The 24,307-nt window shown below is 22.4% G+C and overlaps 9 protein-coding genes across 9 annotated transcripts; 5 read left to right on the top strand and 4 right to left on the bottom strand.

Annotated features, from left to right (window-relative positions):
* Positions 1-340: 340 nt before the first annotated feature.
* Positions 341-1,768, top strand: PY17X_0620000 (conserved protein, unknown function; the record flags this gene model as incomplete). The annotated part of the gene is made up of 1 exon (XM_725251.1): positions 341-1,768. The coding sequence occupies one exon, from the start codon at positions 341-343 to the stop codon at positions 1,766-1,768; it is 1,428 nt and encodes a 475-aa protein (XP_730344.1).
* Positions 1,769-2,398: 630 nt separating this feature from the next.
* Positions 2,399-3,331, bottom strand: PY17X_0619900 (40S ribosomal protein S10, putative; the record flags this gene model as incomplete). Its single annotated transcript, XM_725250.1, has 3 exons — positions 2,399-2,565; positions 2,669-2,830; positions 3,247-3,331. The coding sequence occupies 3 exons, from the start codon at positions 3,329-3,331 to the stop codon at positions 2,399-2,401; spliced, it is 414 nt and encodes a 137-aa protein (XP_730343.1).
* Positions 3,332-4,725: 1,394 nt separating this feature from the next.
* On the top strand, positions 4,726-5,612 carry PY17X_0619800 (ribosomal protein L11; the record flags this gene model as incomplete). The annotated part of the gene is made up of 2 exons (XM_725249.1): positions 4,726-4,800; positions 5,166-5,612. 2 exons carry the CDS (start codon positions 4,726-4,728, stop codon positions 5,610-5,612), a joined length of 522 nt encoding a protein of 173 aa, XP_730342.1.
* A 1,423-nt stretch (positions 5,613-7,035) lies between these two features.
* Positions 7,036-8,432, top strand: PY17X_0619700 (LEM3/CDC50 family protein; the record flags this gene model as incomplete). Its single annotated transcript, XM_022955412.1, has 2 exons — positions 7,036-7,710; positions 7,809-8,432. 2 exons carry the CDS (start codon positions 7,036-7,038, stop codon positions 8,430-8,432), a joined length of 1,299 nt encoding a protein of 432 aa, XP_022813192.1.
* Positions 8,433-9,723: 1,291 nt separating this feature from the next.
* PY17X_0619600 (conserved Plasmodium protein, unknown function) lies at positions 9,724-13,770 on the top strand (the record flags this gene model as incomplete). The annotated part of the gene is made up of 1 exon (XM_725246.2): positions 9,724-13,770. The coding sequence occupies one exon, from the start codon at positions 9,724-9,726 to the stop codon at positions 13,768-13,770; it is 4,047 nt and encodes a 1,348-aa protein (XP_730339.2).
* A 720-nt stretch (positions 13,771-14,490) lies between these two features.
* PY17X_0619500 (uncharacterized protein) lies at positions 14,491-17,172 on the bottom strand (the record flags this gene model as incomplete). Its single annotated transcript, XM_725245.1, has 1 exon — positions 14,491-17,172. The coding sequence occupies one exon, from the start codon at positions 17,170-17,172 to the stop codon at positions 14,491-14,493; it is 2,682 nt and encodes an 893-aa protein (XP_730338.1).
* Positions 17,173-18,998: 1,826 nt separating this feature from the next.
* On the bottom strand, positions 18,999-20,709 carry PY17X_0619400 (NIMA related kinase 4; the record flags this gene model as incomplete). Its single annotated transcript, XM_022955410.1, has 7 exons — positions 18,999-19,148; positions 19,320-19,439; positions 19,537-19,814; positions 19,920-20,054; positions 20,214-20,307; positions 20,440-20,512; positions 20,627-20,709. 7 exons carry the CDS (start codon positions 20,707-20,709, stop codon positions 18,999-19,001), a joined length of 933 nt encoding a protein of 310 aa, XP_022813191.1.
* A 1,132-nt stretch (positions 20,710-21,841) lies between these two features.
* PY17X_0619300 (ATP synthase F0 subunit a-like protein, putative) lies at positions 21,842-22,786 on the top strand (the record flags this gene model as incomplete). Its single annotated transcript, XM_022955409.1, has 4 exons — positions 21,842-21,876; positions 21,965-22,028; positions 22,165-22,413; positions 22,601-22,786. The coding sequence occupies 4 exons, from the start codon at positions 21,842-21,844 to the stop codon at positions 22,784-22,786; spliced, it is 534 nt and encodes a 177-aa protein (XP_022813190.1).
* A 617-nt stretch (positions 22,787-23,403) lies between these two features.
* PY17X_0619200 (conserved protein, unknown function) lies at positions 23,404-23,937 on the bottom strand (the record flags this gene model as incomplete). The annotated part of the gene is made up of 1 exon (XM_721294.2): positions 23,404-23,937. One exon carries the CDS (start codon positions 23,935-23,937, stop codon positions 23,404-23,406), a length of 534 nt encoding a protein of 177 aa, XP_726387.2.
* Between the last annotated feature and the right edge of the window lie 370 nt (positions 23,938-24,307).

Raw genomic sequence — 24,307 nt, 5'->3', positions numbered from 1 at the left:
ACAAATAAACAGTTCACCACAAATAAACAGTTCAACACAAATATGTAAATCTTATATGATGATTATTGTAAGACTGACAAAACAAACAAACCCATTTTGTGTGCATCTCTCCATATACCAACTCGATTGAAATAAAACATAAAAGAGATACCCCGACATGTATTTATACATGCATGTGTATGTGTATGTATTCACATCAAGACTGAAAGAGATGATCAAAATGGGAATAATCGGAACCCACCCATGACATAAAAAATAAAGCGATAAACAAAGCGATAAACAAAGCGAAAAACAAAGCGAAAAACAAAGCGAAAAATAAAGCGAAAACATAATACACCAAATGAATAGAATACTTGTGTGGATAATATTAGGAATTGTAAGTTTGTATATTATTGAAAGAGTCAACTTTAAGTGCTCTTGTTTTTTTATAGACAATAAAAATGATGTAAATAAAAAAACAAAGATATATAAAATATATGTTTCAAAACCCGCTCAAAAAAAAAGCAACCAATTAAAAACAAAAGTAATAATAAATAAAAGAAAAAAAGAAGAAAATGAAAGAAATAAAGCATATAAAAATGAATTTAAATCATCATCAAAATATAAAATTATTGAAGAAATTATAGAAGATTATCCAATAAAATTATCTTCATTATATAATATAGAAAAAGAACCATTTATGATATTAAAAGATAAAATAAAAAAAGAATTTCTAAAATCTTATGAATTACCATTTAATTTTATACATCCTGTTAAATATGAATTATTAAAAATTATAGGAAAAATATCTGACCCATTTAAACCTATATGTTCACATTCCTTAACTCCAAAACTGTTTATAAATAAATTATTTGGAAATGCATCTGAAATAACATATTCTGATTTTTGTTATAAATTAGAATATAAATTTAAATTTTATATGCCATCTTATACAGAAATATTTAAATTCGAAAAGGAATTGTTATGGAAACAATGGATAGAAATACGAGGCCTTAAAGAAGTATCTCCAATTACACCCCCTGAAGATCATGATAGAATATACAAAATTTTAGAAGATGATGAAACAACACTTCCAATAGCTATTAGAAAGGTTAATAAAGAAATAAATAGTCAGGGAATACACCCATCTATATTACGAATGTTTTTTGATTTTTTAAATATTGCAAAGTCAGGTAATAATATTATTATCAATAATCAAAATAATAATGTATTTACTAAAATATCAAAGGAAAATCAATATAATGATGAAAATGAAGATATTCTTAAAAGATCTCATGCATTCCTAAAACTTGAATATATAAAAAATGAAATAAAAAATAGAGACTATTTAGAAGGAATTAGACCAGATTATTTATATATCATCCTTAATAAAAAAGCAGAAGAATATTATAATAATTTTAACGAAAAAGAATATGATAAAATATATAGAGAAGCTGTTAATTACAATACAATGAGACAAAATATGATTAAAGCAAATTCTGACTATAAAAAAAAAAGAAAATTATTTTCTGAACAAACAAAAAAATCACTAATGAAATTTTACGATATACAATTACCAACTTATTTTAAAAAATATATGGAAAAAAAAAAAGAAAATTATAAAATTATTCAATCCAAAATTAAAAAAATGATTCATAATAAATATCTTAAAAGGAAACAAAAAAGGGAAGATATACTTTCAGGAAAAATAGCCCCCATATCCGTAGATCACCAAAAAGACTCTGGAACTGACGAAAAGAAAAAACGAAAAAAAAAAAAGAAGAAGTAGTCACCCTTTGGCAGAGAAAAAGAAGTAGTCACCCTTTGACAGAGAAAAAGAAGTAGTTACCATATATACGATCTTCTCTTTTTTAATCTTTATGGAAAAATTTGCTTATTTTTTTATATACATACGTATCAAATATAACTTATTTTGTTTTTTTTTGTAAAATTTGTCCCCCCCCCCTCTATTCCCCGTTTACAAAAATAATTCGTGTTAACAACGAAATAAACATAATGTAAATGTGGGATTGTGAAAAATGTTATGTTTATTTTTCACGCCTTTCTTTTCATGTGCTATACAAACTTGAACAAAAAAAAGGTCATTCCCATTAATACAAAATGGGCAATGATATTTTTTTTTCCATTTTAGGTAAATATCGCTATTATTACGTTTAGCAATTTTACTTTATATAAGCACACACATAATTCATATGTGTATGATATATTAAATTTTCCTTTTAAATATAACTCATGTTATTTTTTTTTTTTTTTATATAAAAGAACTATATATTACGAAAATATAAAGTTTTGTAAATTAAAAATTTGTATAAATTAAGAAAAAAAAATAATAGTTAAGTGTATAAATTACATACTAGGTAAAATGATATATTTATGCGAAGAAAAAAAGGCATATATATTAATCGAAATTTCTTTTATCGTACATTCTTCCTCGACCCATTGGTTGTCTTAATTCTCTTGAAAATTCATCATCCATTTTTGGAGCTCTATTAATAGTTTTTTTGGATAAAGTAGCTGGGAAAATCGAAGGTGGTAAGTGTAAAAATTCTCTCAAATATTCGATACCTTCAAAGAAAAAAAAAAAAAAAAAAAAAAAAATTAAATGTTTTTGTAATATATACAAGGTCGAAAAGGAAAACAAAAAATATGCATGTTCAGGCAAATTTACCTTCATTATTTAATATAAAATATTGGTGTTTCCAGTTGTATTTTTCTTCAACATATTTCCTGCTTTTTAATGATTTCAATGTCATCATTATATGTAAATTGGGAATATTCAAATGTGGATGTCTTGGTATTTTAGCATCCTTCTCAACGACGATAACACCCTCTGTAATTAGCCACAAAAAAAAAAAAATATTGCAAAATCATTAATATAAATAGCTAGATATATAAAGAATTTTTATACAGGGGAAGGCGTAAAATAATTAAAGCCTTTTGCGTGTCATATAGGTTTATACTTAAAAATAATATATTTGTGCGCATTTATATAGCTACGCTTAGTGGTGTATACAAATGTTCATATAATACTGAGCATGTTACGTATAATTTTATGAACAGGCAATAATACTTATGACTAAGCAATAATATTATGACTAAGCAATAATATTATGACTAAGCAATATATTATAAGGTATGTACTGGCCATGTTAAATAAAAATTAATGCAAAAATGTATACTACACATAAATCAGCAGTTAATATATTAAATTATCATATAAATATGTATAAAATATATTCAACCTACCTTTAAACAAATACTCATAAATGAGTTTTCTGTTTTGTTTTGGGATATAACTGTATTTATGATGTGGAAGAGTTTTTTTATCCATTTTAAATAGAATGAAATAAAACAATTTTATTTATTCAAATGTTTTTTTTTTTAAAAAATAAATATTACTAATTATAATTATTATAATAATAATAATAATGTAAGTAATTGTTTAACTTTTTTTTTTTTTTATTTATGATAATTCTATTTTTCTTTTCGAATTTTATCTTGAAAATATCGTTAATAATTTTATGTCATTTTTTTATGCATATATGCAAATGAAAAAAGATAGCATTTTATTGCTTTCCATATATATATAATTCAATTATTAATAATAATAATAATAATATCCAATTTTTGTATGTAACAATTTAATATACGTAATGAGCTTAATATTATATATAGTGATAAATTTTATAAAACGGAAAAAATACTTTATTATATATTATTTATGTATACCACAATAAAAAAAAACAAAGGTCAATATATATAATTCCATTTTGTGCTCTAGTTGCATTAAGGGAAAATACAGTCAATATCGAAAATATAATATTATTGGCAATTTTTTTGTGAAAAATTAATAATAAAAAATAGGTAGTATATTGTTTTATACCTGTATTATGTATATAATAATGTGCTTATATATATATAATTTTTTTTTTTTTTCATTCCCCCTTATTTTCTTTTTATTTTATATCCTTTATAAAAATAGTACTATAAATTATGAACAAATGATGATGTCGGCCCACCCCTTTCCCCATCAATTTTAATTATCGCTTCCATTTTTCCCTTATAAATTTTATTTATATAATACATACATATATATATACATATATACATATACATATTACATACATGATAGGGCTTACATTTTTTTTACAAAATAGTACTGGATAGTAGGAAATATTTTAGCGAACATATCTAAAGAAAATATGTTATACATATATAAGCACTAAGTAGTGAATAAATATATATAAGTGTAATGTTTATATATTTGCCTATACAAAAATAATTATAAGAAATAGTATATATTTATTTTGTGTTTCCGTTATATATATAAATATAAATATAGGGATAAATAATATTATGTTTATAATTCAATATCTTTATTTTATTATATGATACAAATAAAAACAGTGCAGTTATTTACAAAATTTTCTAAGAAAAAAAAATATATATAATATTGCATCATAATATTATATATATATATGGTTTGCTAAAATAAAAAAAAAAAAAAAAAAAGGAAAAACAAATTAAATAACAATAATAATAACAAGTTATTCATAGCATTTGAATGATATGGAATTTCAGAAAAACATATTATTACATAAATATAATATTTTAGTACTTTTTATTTTCTCCTATTTTTTATATAACATTTTTTTAAATCATAAAAAGTTATAAAAATCAAAATAAATATATAATACTATTTTTTTTTTTGAAAAATTAGCAAAAATGGAAAAAAAGGAAGATAATGTTATGAGAGAAATTAAAGTAAACAAGTTGATTCTCAATATTTGTGTGGGAGAAGTAAGATAATTTTTTTTTTTTTTTTTTTAATATGTTTAAAATAATGATAATTAAAAAGTTCATAGTTATTTTAACTGCTACATGAATGTATCATATTGATATAAAAACAATATGGCTGCATTTTCTTAAGCTTGTTAAGGGACTATGCTTTTGTGCTTCACGCGTTTGTGCTTCACGCGTTTGGGTTTCATCACAGTTTTGTAGTTCTCTATTTATATGCCCCTGCTCTTACAAAATGTTTATTCACATCGTATATGCTCTACCCCTAATAATACTTTATTTTTTCTATTTTTTTTTTATTTTTTTTTCTATTTTTTTTTTTATTTTTTTTCTATTTATTTTTTTTTTTTTTTTTTTTTTCCTAGTCGGGTGATAGACTAACAAGAGCAGCAAGAGTTTTAGAACAATTAACTGAACAAAAACCAATTTTCGGAAAATGCCGATTTACAATTCGATCTTTTGGTGTTAGAAGAAATGAAAAAATATCATGTTTCGTAACAGTCCGAGGTAAAAAAGCTTTAGAAATTTTAGAAAAAGGATTAAAAGTTAAAGAATATGAATTAAGAAGAAAAAATTTTTCAGATACTGGTAATTTTGGATTCGGAATCCAAGAACACATTGATCTTGGAATTAAATATGACCCATCTACTGGTATATATGGAATGGACTTTTATGTACATCTATCTAGGCCTGGATATAGAGTTACACGTAGAAGAAGAAAACGATCAACCATTTCCAAAACACATAAGGTAACAAAAGAAGATGCTATGAAATGGTTTCAAACCAAATTTGATGGAATATTATTGAAGTAAACTTTGAAAAATGGAAAGTGAAAAATGGAAAAGTGAAAAATGAAAAAGTGAAAAATGAAAGTGAAAAAATGAAAAAGTGAAAAATTGAAAAATTTACAAAACTTGCAAAACTTACAAAACTACATATATGGAACATATTTAACTTGTAAATTTTTATGTGTGAATAAAAAAATATATGTACATAATATATGTGCAAAATATATGTGCAAATATATGTGCATATGTACATATATACGTAACAAGACTTTTATTTATTTTTTATATAAACACAAAAAAAACAAAAAAAACAAAAAACTTTTTGTTATTTATATTTTCTGTGAAATATAATTTTATATATATTTGTACATGTGTATATTTTAGACTCTGATATTTACTCAAAAATATATATAAATCTTTAAGTTCAAAAAAAATGAAAAAAAAAAAAAAAAAATATATATAATTTTCCACTATTTTATAAGCTACCTTTTTGGTAAAATACTTCGACCATTTTTTCACTAAATTGGGAAGGGAGTATGTCATATTTTTTATTTTTCCTCATTTTAGAAAAATAAAAAAAAACGACACTATATAGGTGATTTTTATTAACACTATATTGTCTATATGTATATATATGTATAGTATAATATGGGGTAATATGCTTCAAACACATTTTGAGTTTATTTTAAAAAATAAGCAATTTGTGTGTGCACTTATATGTGCAAGCTGTTGTTTCGTTTTTTTTTAATTCACTTAAAAAATAGCGTGGCGATAAGCAGAAGTTTAATTGGGAAAAAGTTTAATTGGGCAAGTTTAAATTGGGCGAAATTTGTATAATGCTAAACAACTTTTAATTTATCTTTTGTTTCCACCCTATATATATAATCCATGCACACATATCTATAAATAAATGGTCATTCTAATGTTATAAGATATTAAAAAATATACTACGAAATAAATACATGCTAATTTATTTACTGTGTTTAAGAACAAAATAAGTGTATTTTTTTTTTTTTAAATGCATATAAATATTGTTGGAAAATGATAAAAAAAAAAAAACTTAGAACAAAATGTTAGTATAAATATAATCTCTTATATGTGTCCATATATATAATACTTTTTTAAAAATAAAAAAAAAAAATAAAAAAAAATAAAATATCTGGTAACATTCGATATGTACACCACAGACATGTGTGTATTCTGTATGTAGTATTATGTTGCATTATGCAGTATTGTGTAGCATTATACAGTATTGTGTAATATTGTGTAATATTGTGTGGCGTGTGTAGTATACCAAATTCAAAATCGTCTATACTGCTTTATAGCCACCATTTCTTAAGCATATTTATACACAATTTTTTATTCGGAAAAACAAGACGATTCCTCTATATGTATGCATGTATGCATGATACATTTTAATTTTGGGTCATAAAAAAATGTACATAGTATGGAAGGAAAAAAAGAAAAAAAAGAAAAAAAAACCAAAAATGAAAAAGGATCTAAAATATATTTAAAAGAGGACAAACATGTTTTTTCAAATAAAAGTGAAACAGATAATCAGAATATTATGCATTATGATGATTTAAAATCAGGAAATATATTTCAAATAAATAATATAAATAAGAAAAATTATAACAATAATATAATATCAAAAAATGAATCTATAGAGGAATATTTAAATAATTACATTTATAAAAATGGAATGGAAAAATATGATAACGAAAATATAAAAGTAGAAAATTTACATGATAAATCAAATATTGTTCAGAAAGAAAAAAGACAAAGAAAAAAATCTTCAATTATTGAAAAAATTAAACAACAAGAATTGAAAGCAAAACAAAGAAGTTGGACACCTTTATGTTTGATTATAACTTATTTATCTATATCAATTATTTTTATAATAATAGGATTGACATTTATTATTTTAGCATCTAATAGAAAAGAATGTAAGATTCCATATGACCATATAACAGATGATTCGATAGTTATAGAAGTGAACGAATCACATTGTAAAGGTCCTAAAAGGCCATTTAAAATAAATTCTTATATTTATTATGAATTACATAATTTTTACCAGAATCACAAAAAATATTTAGTATCCAAATCACACAACCAGCTAATGGTTAGTCGTAGCCTAAGCCCTCTACCACTTCAACATGTCTGCATCTAACATTTATGCACTTCTACACTTCAACATTTATTTCGTTTCAACATTTTTAGGGAGTTGTATACACGAACCCAAACGACGTTTCGCAATGTTTTCCAATTATAAAAAATAAAGAAGGAAAAATTCTACATCCTTGTGGATTAGTAGCAAGAAGCATATTTAATGACACATTTAATTTATATAAAGATGTTGATTTAAAAGATAAAATAAAAATAGATGAATCAAAAGAAGCTATTATATGGAATAGCGATTATAATAAATTTAAAAATCCATCAAAAAAAGAAATGGAAATATATAAAGAAATTGTATATTTTTGGTTAACAGATAAACGATATGTTGATACTTTTAATATGAATGATGAAAATGGATATGGAATAGAAAATTCTCATTTTATAGTATGGATGAAAACAGCTGCACTTTCAAATTTTAGAAAAAAATATGCAAAATTAAATATTGAATTAAGTTTGCCAATATATGTTAATATTAAAAATAATTTTCCTGTTTCAAAATTTAATGGAAAAAAGTTTTTTGTGATAGCAGAAGTTTCTGTATTTGTCAATGAGAAATCTAATTCTATTGGAATTTTATATTTAATAATTGGAATTTTTTCTTTTTTTATCACATTGTGTCTTATTTACAACCAAATTACGCAGCCTCGGATCATGGGCCACATATAGCTCCAAAAAAGGGGGGAAAAGAGGAAAAAAGAGGAAAAAAGAGGAAAAAAAGGGAAGAAAAGAAAAAAAGATTGGTGGATATGCAATAACATTTCTAAGTTTGTAGAAATGTGTGCATTTTTCTTTACTGTCCCCTTTTTTTTTATATTCAAGCTTTAGTCAGAATGAAAATAATTGCACATAAGTTATGAACATGTAAGGTCAGTCAAATAAGTAGCTAATTGTATAATGGTCTATATCAATAATAAAAATATAAATTTGTAATTACACAATATTTCGTTTTGTTTTTTTGTGATAATATATATATTTTTTTTCTTTATTTATGCCCTAATTAATTATGTGTGAGTTTTTTCATATATTAATAATTTTCCTATTAAATTTATTATTTTTTAAAAAAAAAAAAAAAAAAAAAAAATTGAAATAAAAAATAGCTACATATGCTAATAATTTTTCATTATAAATCATATTTTAAAATAAATAAAAATTCGGAATTAATATTATATTTTTGTTCTTGTATAAATAATTCATATATTTAATTTGAATACCCAATTTGGTATTTCCTTTTCAACATACAATTATTAAATGCAAAAAAGCGATGCTTTTATTATGTAGAATTAGGATAATATCATTTTTTTAACATTTTTTTAACATTTTTTTTAACATTTTTTTAACATTTTTTTTAACATTTTTTTAACATTTTTTTTAACATTTTTTTAAACATTTTTTTAAACATTTATTTAAACATTTATTTTTATTTTTTTTTCCATTTTTTTCCCATCTTTTTCCAGCATAAACATTAGTCCGCTTATTGTTTTAACTTCTTACACGATTCGATATTGTATATATAAATTATTTGCAATGCCAAGGGGCTTGTAAAAAAATGCGTCAGTTTGTCAAAAGTAGTAATTAAATAGGGTGTGCAATTGAGCAAACAAATAAGCAATAGGCACATGATGTGTATGTATGTAGATATGTACGTATGCATGTAAATATCCATGTAGATATCCATGTAGATATGTATGTATGTAGATAGCGCGCGAAATCCACAGTTTTACATCGCCACACAAAGGAGCCAAAAGTTACAAGGCTTTAATGTTGGCAGTGGTGCTTCTCCAGTTTGGCGCAAAATGTGAAAAGATATGTCAAACAAAGCATTGCAAGGATTTGATAAATACATGCATATACATGCATACATATACATACATATATATATTTTTCCCTTTATTTATTTATTTATTTATTTATTTACTTACTTACTTACTATTTACTATACCATTTTACTCCATGCACAATGTTAGCAATTATATTTACCTTTTTAATCTCAAACTTTTATATATCTAACAAATCAGAATGTAATCTTATTGTTCACCCATCAATAGCAGACGTATTTGTTGAGAATATTCGAGAGAATATTTTTATTTTGCCTACAAAAGTAACAAACAAAAAGTTAACCATTCCAGAATGTTTAAGTGATGATGATAATTCATGCCATAACATAAATAAAGATAAATATATTTTTTCTCAAAATATAAATGATGTTTTAGAAAATTTGAATAATGAAAAGGTTGCTTATATGCATAGAAATCCATTTTATTTGATCAGAAACGATAATAAAAATATTAACATCGATTTAGAAATAAAAAAAGAAGAAGAGAAAATATATAAAAAAGAAATGTTAAATAAAAATAAAAACAATTCTAATATATTTTATAATTCTATTAATTTTATATTAGATAATGTTTTTTATTTTTTTAAAAAAATTAATAAAAATAAAACCAATAATTTAAACCAACTAATATATCCATCATATTATATAGATCTTAATAAGACATATATTTTAAGTCAACCAAATAAAATAAATAAAAATAATAAACATAAAATTAAAGGATCTCGTTTAGGAGAATATATAGATGACCTTAAAACTTATTCATTTATAGAACCTTTATCTTTAGCTATTGATGAGATAAATTTTAACAATTTTTTTGAAAACATATGGAGTGAAAATATATTTAATTATATTTTTTTAAAAGAAAATAAAAGAAACGATAATGTGAACAATAATGACCATAACAATTATCTTATATATAATTATGACCATGTTAGAAAAAAAGACAAAATAAATAGCTTAAAAAATTATGCTTTTGACACACAAACAAAAGTAAAGAATCTTAAAAACCATTTAAAGGAGACCATTTTAGAAAATAAAATGTCTAGTAGTATAAATCCTGAGGAAAAGACAGAACATTTATATGAACATAATGATGTTGGAAAATTGAAAAAAATAAACAACATGAATTTTGGTCATCATGATGATGATAATGATGATGATAGCAAACGGAATGAGCGTCGCACACGTTTTGATTTAAAAAATGACTCAGATTTAAACTTGTCTATTAATAAAATTTTTAAAGACTATGAAATAAATGAAGAAAGCGATTTTGAACATGTTCTTATGAACAATAAAAAATTAAATATTGGAATATGTACAAAGGAAAAAAAAAAAAAAAAAAAAAAATATGATTTAAATTTTGATAATCTTTTTAAAAATATGTTAAAAAGTGGTAGATTAGTAAAATATGAACAAGAATATACATGTATCTTTTTTAAGTATGTAGAAAATTTTGAATTTATATTTTATTTAAAAAAAAATTGGGGAAAAAATTGGGGAAAAAATTGGGGAAAAAATGGGTTGCAAATTTCTGACAATACATTATATAACAAATGGAAAAATACAAATTTGAATAAGTCAAAATTATTTATGCTTTCAACGAATATGTTGCATAATTTAAAAAATTATGATTATAAATATAATAAATATATCTACAAATTACATACTGATTTTGTTGGTGTGTGCAAAATGGTAGTTCCTATAAATGTGTATAAAAATAAAATGTTTTTAAATTTTTTTTTTAATATAAACATATGTTACAATAGTAATTATATTTCAAAAGATATTTATTTTGATGAGAAAACCAAAGATGAGATTATTTTGGGCGGGGTTTGGAGTTACGCCATTCCTAAAAAAGTAAAAAATATGACCAAAAATGTGAACAAAAATGTGAACAAAAATATGAGCAAAAATATGACCAAAAATATGACCCAAACATATGAACAACGTGGCGATAGACATAATTACATTAATAGGGGATGCCAAAATAGTGAGAACAATTTTATTAATCCGTTTGAAGCCATAAAAGGGTGTAGTAGTAATGATGATATGAATTCAAATGAAAATGGAAAAAAAAAAAAAAGCAAAATATATATCATGGAAAAAATTCTAAACCCTAATATTGAACCTTCCAAACGATTTAAAAGAATTAAAAAATTAAATTTGTATAAAAATAATTTAGAAGAAAAATCAGAACGTGATTATATAATAAAAGATGTTATAATAAATAATAATGGAATATTATTATTATCAAAAAAAGGATATATAAAATTTAAAACCCCAATTGTATTAAGTGAATTATATATTGAATTTCAGTCAAACCCATTATATAATTTAGTATGTAAAAGTGATGATAATGATGAAATAAAAAAAGGAGAGATGTCAAAATCACAAGTTAGTTTTTTTTCAAATGCTAGCAAAAGAGAATGCAAATATAAAAATATTCAATATATTTATTTATTTTTTAATTTTTACCTTAACGGCAATAATAAATTTAACATAAAAATTGATGTGAATATAGAACATTTGAAAAGGGATGATGATAATAATAATCCAATTTTTTATTTAAATGTTTTAGACTATTTAAAAAATAATATCTATCAATATAGAATAAATAAAATCGAAATTGAATATTCTTTTTATCCTATTTCACAAAAAAATGCATTTTTCGATCACAATAATTTACCTTTTTATATATCCTTAAATAATATGATAATAAATAAAAGTGAGCAAATATTTAAATATATCCCAATTTTCTTTACACACAATAATAATCTTTTAAATATATTAAAAAATAATTTTAAAAATTCAAAACCGAAATTCAGTCGGGATATTCCCAAAAATGGCGGAAAAAATGGCGAAAAAAATGGCGAAAAAAATGGCGAAAAAAATGGTGGAAAAAATGGCGGAAAAGATGGTGGCAAAGATGGTGGCAAAGATGGTGGCAAAGATGAATGGGTTGGCGTTTTTAAGGGTTCAGAAACTGATCAAGGAAACACAAATTTAATAAACGATCAAAACGGTCAAGGGAATACGTGGATACATACAAATAGAGACTATATTTTATATGATGCTTCAAATCAAGTTAACTTAACAAATTTGAAAGATGAAAATGGTGATGATAGAGATGGGAAAAGAAACACAGCTCAAGATTCTTTATATATTGATATAGATGAAAAAAATGATAAAAATAAATTAACAAGTTTTAATTCCTTTTGTATATTTACATCATTAAATGAAAACATTTTTTATCAGTATTTAACCAAATATGTATGTACAAATAATGCTTGTTTGGCTCCAGAAAATATTTTTTTAAAATATAATTTTTATAAAAATAACAAAGAGTATCAAAATGGGAATAGCGGCACTACACTTGCCCAAAATGGTGACAAACATGGCGGCACAGATGTAGAATCGTTAAGTGGTGATGTTGTAGAATCGTTAAGTGGTGATGTTGTAGAATCGTTAAGTGATATTGTTGTAGAACCATTAGCTGACGCAGTTGCAAAACCTTTGCTTGACGACAATGTCGAAATTCTGCCACTATCAGAAACAAATAACAATGTTATAACTGAACAAATTCAAAAAGAATATTTTGATTTTTTAAAAAAAGGAATGGAATATCATGAATTAAATAATGTAGAAAACATAATTGCATGTAACATAAAAAAAATATATTATAATAAATATATAATTCCACCTTATATTAAAGGTATATTAGTTAATTATGAAAAAACAAATGAAAATTTTATTTATAATTTATATAATAATTTATTTTATAATATTCAGACAAAATTAGAAGAAGATAATAATAATTATGTAAGAAACATTTTTGATACTATATATATTTATACTGCTCTTATTCCAATTGAAAGTGATGTATATAATTTAAATTTTTTATCTGAAAATAATTTAACATTAAAAAAAATGCAAGGTCTTAATACACAAACCATATATAAAAATTTAATACCATTTACAAAATATGATGATTTTTACATTTCAAATGATGACCAATTAAATATTATAAAAATAAAAATTATGGATCTTAATTTAAATAACATTACTGAAAAAATTGTAAATTTAAATAAAGGAGAAGAATATAAAACAAATATTTCAAATTTTATTGAAAATTCGATTAAAACATCATTGGAAGATAATCCAAACGAATAAATAACTTATCAATAAATTATGATATAAATATAATTCAAATTAATTATAAATTCTATACATATTTTTTACCCTCACTTTTTAATTTATTTATTCTCCATTTCTATCAAATAAAATGGGAAAAAAAATCACGTATTTATATGTATTGCTCAAAAATGTGAAAAATATAACAGGCATATATAATGTCACGTCAAAGATGAGCAAACGTTCTGCGATATTTTCTACGACATCGTTCTACGATGTTTTCTACGCCATTGCTCTACGACGTTTTCTACGACATTTTTCTACGACATTTTTCTGCGACATTGTGTTATACTTTATTTTTCACGATCCACAATTGAGCAGTTGACTACATTGCCCACTTGTTAATTATACATTTTTTTTGTTTTTTTTTGTTTTTTTTTGTTTTTGTTATAAGCTATTTTATTTCGATGGCTCGCGCAATTTGGTTTTAGTTTCCAATTTAATATGTTTAAGACAGATTTAAGAAAAACATAATTTAATTTAAAATAAAATAAAATGAAATAAAATAAAATAAAATGAAATAAAATAAAATAAAATAAAATACCGTTGTTTAAATTTTAATTAAAAAAAATGAAAATATGTTCAAACTAGCTATTTTCATTATAATGTGTGCATACATTTTCTAAAAAAAAAAAAAAAAAAATAACAATAATAATAGTAAAATAATAGTAACAATAATAGTAACCACTTTTGAACGGGTCAAGTTTTGCTTCCATTATTAAAATACTGCTGCCTTGTAATTAAGTTATAATTGTAAATGTTTTGGTCACTTAACCAAACATATGTACCTATATAATTACTATATAAACTATTTTTATGAGAATAAATGTTTATTTCCCATTCTGTAGGAAATATAGCTCTTAACTCTTTATATAATCTATGTTTAAAATTTTTAAATTTGGTTGATCCACCTGATATATATATTTGTGAAAGAAAATATTTTTGTATCTCTTTTGGTAATAATGATATACATCTATATATTAATTCTACAATACTACAATGATTTAAATTAACATCTTGAGGATTAAATAAAATTTCAGGTATTCCTATTCTCTCATTTGTTAAGTTAATTATATTATCATCATTTTTTTGTGTATTTTCATTTTTGACGTTGAAATTTGTTATAAATGTATCTTCTTCTTTATAATTAGAAAATTCTTGTTTATAATCATAATCGGAATCTAAATATATACAATCATTTGAACTATTATTTTTTAATGTATCAAATATTTGATTTATTTCACGTTTTGTTGCATTATTATAATCAGGTAATTTATATTTATATAATAAGTGTGGTTCTATTATTTTTTTTTTTTTTCTTTTATTATTATTAATTCTTTTTCTTTGATTCATTTCATCTGAATCATTATTTATTTTACTTTTAACTGATGTGTTTAAATTGGTTTTATTTAAATTATTTTGTTGTTCACTATGGTTAATATTATCATTAACCATTTTATCCATGGCTATTAATTTATTTTCATCTATTGTGTCAGTTCGTTTGTATTCCTTTTCAGTTTCTACCAACTTATTGGAATGCTTTGTTTCAGTTCCTACTAACTCAGTGGAATGCTTTGTTTCAGTTCCTACCAACTTATTGGAATGCTTTGTTTCAGTTCCTACCAACTCAGTGGAATGCTTTGTTTTAGTTCCTACAGATTCGTTATCATATTCACCAAAGAACCCATTTTCATCATTCTTTGATTCCATAGCATGTTCGTCTTTTTTTTTTTCTTTCATTAAAATTTCAGATCTCATATCCAATTTATTTTGAATTTTTTGTTTTTTAATTTTTTCTAAACGTTTTTTTTCATTTTCTAAATCTTTTTCATAATCTAATGATACATAACAAGCTCTCTCTTTAATATTTTCAACAAGTAATTCATTATGTTCTAAATTAATATGTTTATATGAAAGCGTATTTTTTAAATAAGTATTTAAAATAGATGCAGATACTTTTGTTCTTAAAATTGCATAATCTATTACCTTATATTCAATATATGGTAATATATATGTATGTGAAAATCCTACATCTATATATAATGCACAAGGGTTTCTTAATGATAAATTATAATTGCCATTTATTAAATTAGTGTAAAAATCATTTATATATGTAGAATTATAATATTCTTTAAACATGTTTAAATCTTTATAATTTTTATCATAATAATTTTTATATATATCAATTTTATCTGGTAACAAAAAGCTTGGATCTTGATATAAAAAATTATTTCCTATATAATTATTATAACTTAGTTTATTTACGAAATTTATATTATTTTTGTTAAATGAAGAACGGTGATCATTTATTCGGGTGTTTCCATCTGCATACGATTCGATATTAAGAGGCTTATTACATTTATATTCTTGGATAACATTATTATTAAAAAAAGAATTAAAATAATACTCTTGCCAATTTTCACCATGATATAATTTATTCATATATAATTCATGTGCATATTTATTATAACATTCTATATTTTTTACAAAAATATGTCTATTAACTAATAAATTATCATCCATATATTTATTTTGTTCATAATTTTCTATATATTCATTACTTCCTTCATTATATGACTCTTTTCGTATATCTTCTGTTACTACATTATTTACGTCATCTCTATTTACGTCATCATTATTATATTCAATATGTTCTTCGCTCATATTTTTTTCTTTTTTTATGTTAAATAAATTTGTGTTATCTTTGTTTCCACCATAATCTTCTTCTTCTTCTTCAATATTTAAACTATTGAGAGATGTATTGATATTTCTTTTAGGACTATCATTTTTATTATTATAAAAATTATTAACATTATTTTTTTCAGATTTTCTTTTTCTTTGTACATATTGTTTTTTTAATAAATAATTATCTTTTTTAAAAATTGGAGGATTTAAAATATCATATTGTCCTAAATTTAAACCAATATAAGAAAATGGTAACATAGTTTGTGAAGATACAATAACAATTTGTTCAAAGTTAAAATATTCAAATAACAATTCAATAACACCTTGTCTTATATATGCCGGAGTTAAATATGATTCAGTAACACAAATAGCCATATCATTTATTTTATATCCAATATTTTGTTTGCATGAAAATATTTTTTCCCATATTTTTGTTTGCATTTCTAAATCTAATAATAAACCATCTACATGAGGACGATGACAAAAATATTCGCAAATATTATAGCAACTATCACTTATGTGAAAAATATTTTTTTTTCTTATTTGACCCACACAATTTGGTACAATAAATTTAGGCTCTATATCAAGTGATGATTCATTTAATTGAGAATAACTTGGAAGTATTCCTCCTTTTATTAATCCTCCACCATTATCCAATATTAGTTTAGGCATATCTATATTTACAGGGGCCGCCATATTTCGGAAAGTTTTTTTTTTTTTTTTTTTTCATCCAAAAAAAAACTTTTTTTAGCTAGCTAGCTTTTTAAATTATTTACAGTATGTAATTTAATCATATCTTTATTTTGTGTATATTATGTACATTTGTGTGGGGCTCTATTGGTTGGCTCGTTTAGATATTCGGTTGGTTCATTCAGATATTCGGTTGGTTCATTCAGATATTTGGTTGGTTCATTCAGATATTCGGTTGGTTCATTCAGATATTTGGTTGGTTCATTCAGATATTTGGTTGGTTCATTCAGGTATTTGGTTGGTTCATTCAGATATTTGGTTGGTTCATTCAGATATTTGGTTGGTTCCTTGTCTGTTATATCATATATTGTTCAATGCAAAATGATAAATGTTAAATGAACAAACTTATAGTTTTCTCTCGTTTTACCATTTCGCATATTTATTTTTCACAAATAAATTAGAGATATCTACATTGGTACTACAAGTTTGTTATTCCTTGATAACTGAAAATAATTTTTAAATCCATAAAATTCTAAAATGAAATAAAAACAAAAATGCATATGTATATAATATAAATTAATATATTATATATATAGCTATATGCGGAAATTATATGTTCATCCAAATCTAGATTAATTTTTTTCACAAATTATTGTATAATCTTGGCACAATAATAAATTAAAAATTATTTTAATATGTTCATTATTTATTCGTTTTTTTTTTTTTTTTTTTTTTTTTTTTCCTTTTTCATTGATTGATTTTTGTTTTAATTGCTTATATGTATGTATAAATTGGATATATATATCATTGTATATTTAAGCACAAATAAGAATAAAAAATAAAATAAAAATGGAAATAAAGTAATAAAGAAAATTCGCTTATATTAAGACATCATGTATATTTATGCAGAAATTACACATATATAAAACAAAAAATGAAATAAAATAATAATATTTATTAAATATTTTGTGTTAATTTTCTATAAAATTATAAAAATAAATCGATTTATACATATAGTAAGGAAAATTTGTATATATTTTATTTTAATTTTATGCCATTCGAAAAACATTCATGTCATATCGTATCACATCACATCACACCGTATCATATTGTGTCATTTTTTCTTTTGACAAATTTGGAATTATTTAAGATCAAAATATATTTTTCACATATATACATTAATTTTTAAAATAGAAAAAAATACTTAAGAAATGGTACACCCTGTTCTTATATATCTCATATACATTTATAGTTATTTTGTTTGTTTTATCATGTTTATAAAAATAAAACTTATATTTTGGAATTTTTATTGCTTATTCAGTTTAAACAAATTGGAGGTAGGGTATATAATTCTATACATAAAAATGTGAGTATATTATATGAATAACTGTATAAAAAAATATGGCAAATGTGCTATCATATCAATAATAATAATAATAATAACCTTAACTTCGCTTATTTAAAGTGCAAATAAAATATATTTGAATGAAATTTACAATAATTATAATGATAACACAGGCATACTGAAAATGTTATTTGCACAAAGAGATATATAAATTGTAAAAAAATATATATTCCCCCCCAATTTAGTAACACATTAAAACTTTACCAAGTTAATCAAATAGCCAATATATAAAAATATTAATTTATTTCACATTTATTAAAAAAAAATATATGTATATATATGGAAAATCTATACTACTATTTACATTTCTTATCAAATGTTTTTATATACATATATATGTGTGTGTGTATGGACTGTAATATTATACTCTTTTTTTTTTTCTTTTTTTTTTCTTTTTTTTCTTTTTTTTTTTTGTGGAAAAATAATGTTAAACATCAACAATATCTAATAGTAATGTTTTAACTTCTTGTTCATTTGCTCCTAAGTTATCATTTTCTATAGTCTGTTTTTCTTTTAAAGGTTTTTTCATACTTTGCTTTTCTCTGATTTTTTCTTCGATCAGCAATTTAAGTTGTCTCTATTAATTTTAAAAAATCACCAAATCAGCAAATCAACAAATCAACAAATTTATATGTTCAATTTTAATGAGTTTAAAATTGGTTACTATGTTTTATCTGTACTTTATTTTTTTTTTTTTTTTTTTTTTTTTTTTTTTATTTTTTTTTTTTCGAGGATAAATATATATTACCTGGACAATATCCGAAACTAATAATTGCTGAACAGTGACTCGATAATTGGGTTCTCTTATTAACATACTTTTATATATATTGTTGAGTTCTTTCGAATAGATGTTTGGTAAATCAGGGATCTAATAATATAATTGTTAATTAATATGGTATGTATATGATGGAAATAAAAAAAGTAACTAATGCAGTATACATAATTATATGTTTAATAAAACTTACAGGAGCATATCGTATGTTATAGCATAATTGTTGAATTCCTTTTGTTGAATGAAATGGGGTTCTAAATGTTGCCAATTCATAAATTAAACAACCAATAGCCCATACATCTGATGGCCAACTATATTTTTTATCTTTACATAATTCAGGGCTTAAATAATATGGGGTTCCTATTAAAGTGTTTGCATAATCTAATGTATTTTCTAAAACTTTCGAAATTCCAAAATCACACAATCTTACTCTTTTATCGCTATCTATCAATATATTTAAAGATTTCATATCTATCAAAAATAAAAGAAACATATATTTTTCAATTTATATGGATTAGTAATCAAATATTATCTTTTATCATTTTTTTTTGAATACAAAAATATATTAAAACTAACCTCTGTGTAATATATGATTGGAATGAAGAAACTTTAGAGCTGTTAAAATTTGTGTTAGCCATATAAGTATACGTTTTTCTTTTATTGGGGTGTTTTGTTTTTTCTTATTTTGTATATAATGATAAAGATCTCCACCTTTGAATTTGTTGGAAATGCGAAATAATCAACGTTAAGATGTTAAGATGTTATTATGTTATTATGTTAAGACGTTATTATGTTATTATGTTAAGACGTTATTATGTTTTTTTTTTTGTTTTTTTTTTTGTTTTTTTTTTTTGTTTTTTTTTTATTCACCTTTGCAATGCTTCATAACAATTCTAAGTGTTTCTCCTTCTATATAACTTTCAATATATTTTACAATAAATGGATGGTTTAACTTTGATAATAGCTGAATTATTGTATAAAGACATATTTTATTGGGTATATATATATGCGAAAATTATAATATATATATACATACATGTGTGTGTGTGCATATATATTTGTTCTTTTTTAACTTAATATAATTTCATGATTATACTTCGACTTCCTTTAAACATTGTCTCTTCTCCTTTTGGGACATTTGAGAAATGTTTATTATTTTCATTACATAACTTTAGAAAAAAAAAAATAAATAAATAAAAAAATAAATAAAATGGCAAAGCAACCATATTTTTTATTTTAGACAAAAAGTGGTATATATATATGAAAATATATGAAAATATTACTGATCATTTTTTTTATCTCTGACGAGTATTGTATTTCCATAATTCCCTTTTCCTATATCCCTTATTTTTTCATACTTGTTCATTTTTAGGAATTTCAAATTGTAAGGTTATAGGAAATTATATTAGTTAATAAAAAAAAAAAAAAAAAAAAAAAAAAATTTGTGAGGACGTGTATAATAAAGAATGAACAATGCCCAATCTAAGGAATAAAAATACAATGTTAAAATATGCTGTTTTTTTTTGTGTGTATATTATAGTTACATATATATAGAGAGAAAATGAATATAATGTGATGAATAAAAAATAGTACTACATTTTGTAGATTAAAGAGATTGTGTTTAGTAAAAATTAGTATACATGTTTGTATATAAATTTATTAAAAATTGTTTTTTATTCATATTATTTACTCATATTATTTATTCATATTATTTATTCATATTATTTAGTCATTATTTAGTTTATGATTTTTTTTTTTGTCCATTTTCCAGGCTTTCTATTTGTTATATTTTTTTTTGCTAAAAAGCGGTGTAGCGATTTGATAAAATTTATGGCATTTCCTAATATTAGGTGTATATACTAAAAAATATCTTTCATTTTTTTTTTTTTGAACTTAAATTTTTTTTTTTTATTCTTATTAATAAACTTATTGGTTGTTACATTTCACAAATGTTGTTTCTATATTTACATTATGTGTATTAACCTTTGCTTACCCCCATATATTTTTTTACACTTTTTTAAAAAATATATTTAATCAATTTTAACACTTTTTATCGGTTTTCAAAAGAGTCTTTTATTTTCATCATTTTGTTTAATTTTTATTTTACGATTTTTTTTTTTTTTTTTTGGATATCTCTATTTTACAATAATTATATTTTTGTTACCAAATATGATATAGTTTTAGTGCATATATATATGGATCTCTTTCTTTGTAAAAAATAAATTTTGTATAAACACAAGGCGCTCATATTCCCTTTTTAATTTAACTAATATATATACATATATGTTTTCCTTTTTTTATAAATTATAAATCTTTTAATTTTTTTATGTTTATTAAATTTTTTTCTTTTATTTTTTCCTATTATTATTATTATTATTATTTATTATTATTGTATATATTGTGTACATTTCAGTAATATGGTAATAAAAATACACAATTTTACCCAAAAAGATAAACAAACAAAAACAAGTTTATATAACAATCCCTAAGTTTAAAAAATGAATGGGAAAGTTTTTGGCAAAATATCGGAAGGGTACTATATCCAACAATATATAAATTATATTTAAAACTAATATATGACAATTTATTTATACATTTTTTTACCATTTAAATGAATACAGGATAAAACCCTATATGTGGAAAAGTAACTATTACTTTTTAAACTCGTATAAAAATTATACAAATGTAAGGAATATAAAGCTTACCATTAAAAACAGCAACACATTGTCAATTAAAAGAAATAACATGTCATAAATAAAAACAAGTTAATGTACTAATTATATATAATGTGTCTCTTTTTTTTTTTTTTTTTGCTTAATAGGCTTTAGCGTGTTTATCAAAAAGATATTTCGCAAGTAATACCGATAATAAATTAATTTTAAATAAAAAAAAAGACACTTATAAATATTATGATGATAAATTAAGAGAAGACATAACCCCTGTGAACTTAGTTAAAAGTTTACCAACCCTAAATCACTATGTTAGCATTCTTGATATGACTAAATTTTCTATAAAATACATTTTGAGTTATCGTTTTTTTTTTATTTATATGGCTAGAACGACATTTCAGGTGAGTGTGCATATATTTTGTTTATTATGACCAATTCATATATTTATTTTTACACACATTCTGTACTCAACATATTTTATATCTAATTCGTACCAGAAAAAAATATGAATGTGTAATTGAAAGTGTATGTGTTTTCATCCTCTTATTATTATTATTTAAAATAATTGTATTTTTTTTTCTATTTTAGGCTGTTCGCCCACTTATGGCTTTTTGTGTTTTTGGGGAAATGATGAAATTAGTTCTTGCAACAATGACAAGTGGTGTATTTGCATTTTTCTTTTCTTTTGTTTTAGCATTTGAAGTATTATATTTTTTTTTACAGTGTTATATTTCATACACATTTTTAACAATGTTTTTTGATGTTATGTTTTAAATCAAAATTTTTGTAACTAATATTTAAAACGCTTTCTCTTTTTTTGAAACATATTTTATATAATGAAAAATATATAAAGGTATTATTAAAAACGAACAAATTATTTATAAGTTATAAAAATTGCCAATAAAGGAAAATGAAGAAGACCCCCCCATATATGTAGAGATATATGTGGATGAAGCTATACAAAATATAGCACCCACTTAAACGATACGTATAATAAACAACAAATTGCAATTCTAAATGCAATCAACTAATCATATACATAACAGTGCTTACACATATCAATGTTATAATAACCTTATCGAAAAAAAATAAAAAATAAACAGAGGTTATTATTAAAAAACAAGGGAGAAAAAGTTTTATCATTTTTTTAAATGGGCAAATTTATCAACTTAAAAAATATAAATTAAAAAATTATTATTTAATATACTTTAAAAAATTGATATTTTTAAGTTTTGAATGAAAATGTATCTATGCATATATAATAAAATCAACAGTAGCCATAACAATAATATGGGAAAGAATAAAACTATCGTATTTCGGAAATATCAAAAATACGTCCTAATCATATATGAAAGATATAATAATTATGTGCATTCAATTGCACAATTAAGCTATAAATAAATACCATGTGTTTCATTCAAATTCAAACTCTTTTGAGAATCCCTTTGATCAGTATTCTCAGGTATATGATTGGTGTCATTTTCTTTACTAAAACTATCGTTTGGTTGATCATAATTTTCTAAAGAAATATTTTTATCATCGGTTTCGCAACTTTCGTCATCCAATACATCTGTTTTTGCGTCTTCATTTTTACTATTAAGAAGATAAGTTTGAACAGTTTTTACATTGCCAGTATCACATAAGGATTCTATATTTTGAATTTTACTTCTAATCAATCTTAATCGTTCTTCTTTTCTACTTAGAGAAAATTTGTTTTCATTTAATGCTAAAAAAAGATCTTCATCATTACCTTCTGGATCAAATTCTTTTATTTCTTCATTCGATCTTTTCAAATGATAAATTGAATTTTCAGTTTCTTTTTCTAAATCTTTTAATATATTTATATCATCTGGAAGTTTTATTTCGTTGAAATCGAGGCGAAATTCGCAAACTGAATTGTTTTTTTTTAATCTAATTTCAACCATTTTTACATTATCATTACAATTTTAACTGGTCACAAAAAAAATGATAAATAAGTATGCATTATTTTTACATTAAATAGCGGCGTAAAAATATTTAATTAAAAAAAAAAAATTCTCTATATATTTTTAAAAAATGGGAATACGAAATATGGCGTATTTTTACTTTTATATTATAGTATATTTATGCAATTTCTGTTCTACAAAAGCTAAAAAATAAATTATATAGCTTAATAAATATATGCATATATATGCCATGTTTTTATTTACGCGCCACATGTTATATCTGTTTACTAATTTTCACTTTATTCATTATTATCATAATAATTTTTAATTTTTATTTGCTGATTTTTTTATGGTAAAAATTGTATATATA

Source organism: Plasmodium yoelii (genome assembly GCF_900002385.2).
Source record: "Plasmodium yoelii strain 17X genome assembly, chromosome: 6".
Classification (NCBI taxonomy): domain Eukaryota; phylum Apicomplexa; class Aconoidasida; order Haemosporida; family Plasmodiidae; genus Plasmodium; species Plasmodium yoelii.
Note: the sequence above shows the minus strand (reverse complement) of the source record. Positions and strands in the feature narration are given on the sequence as shown.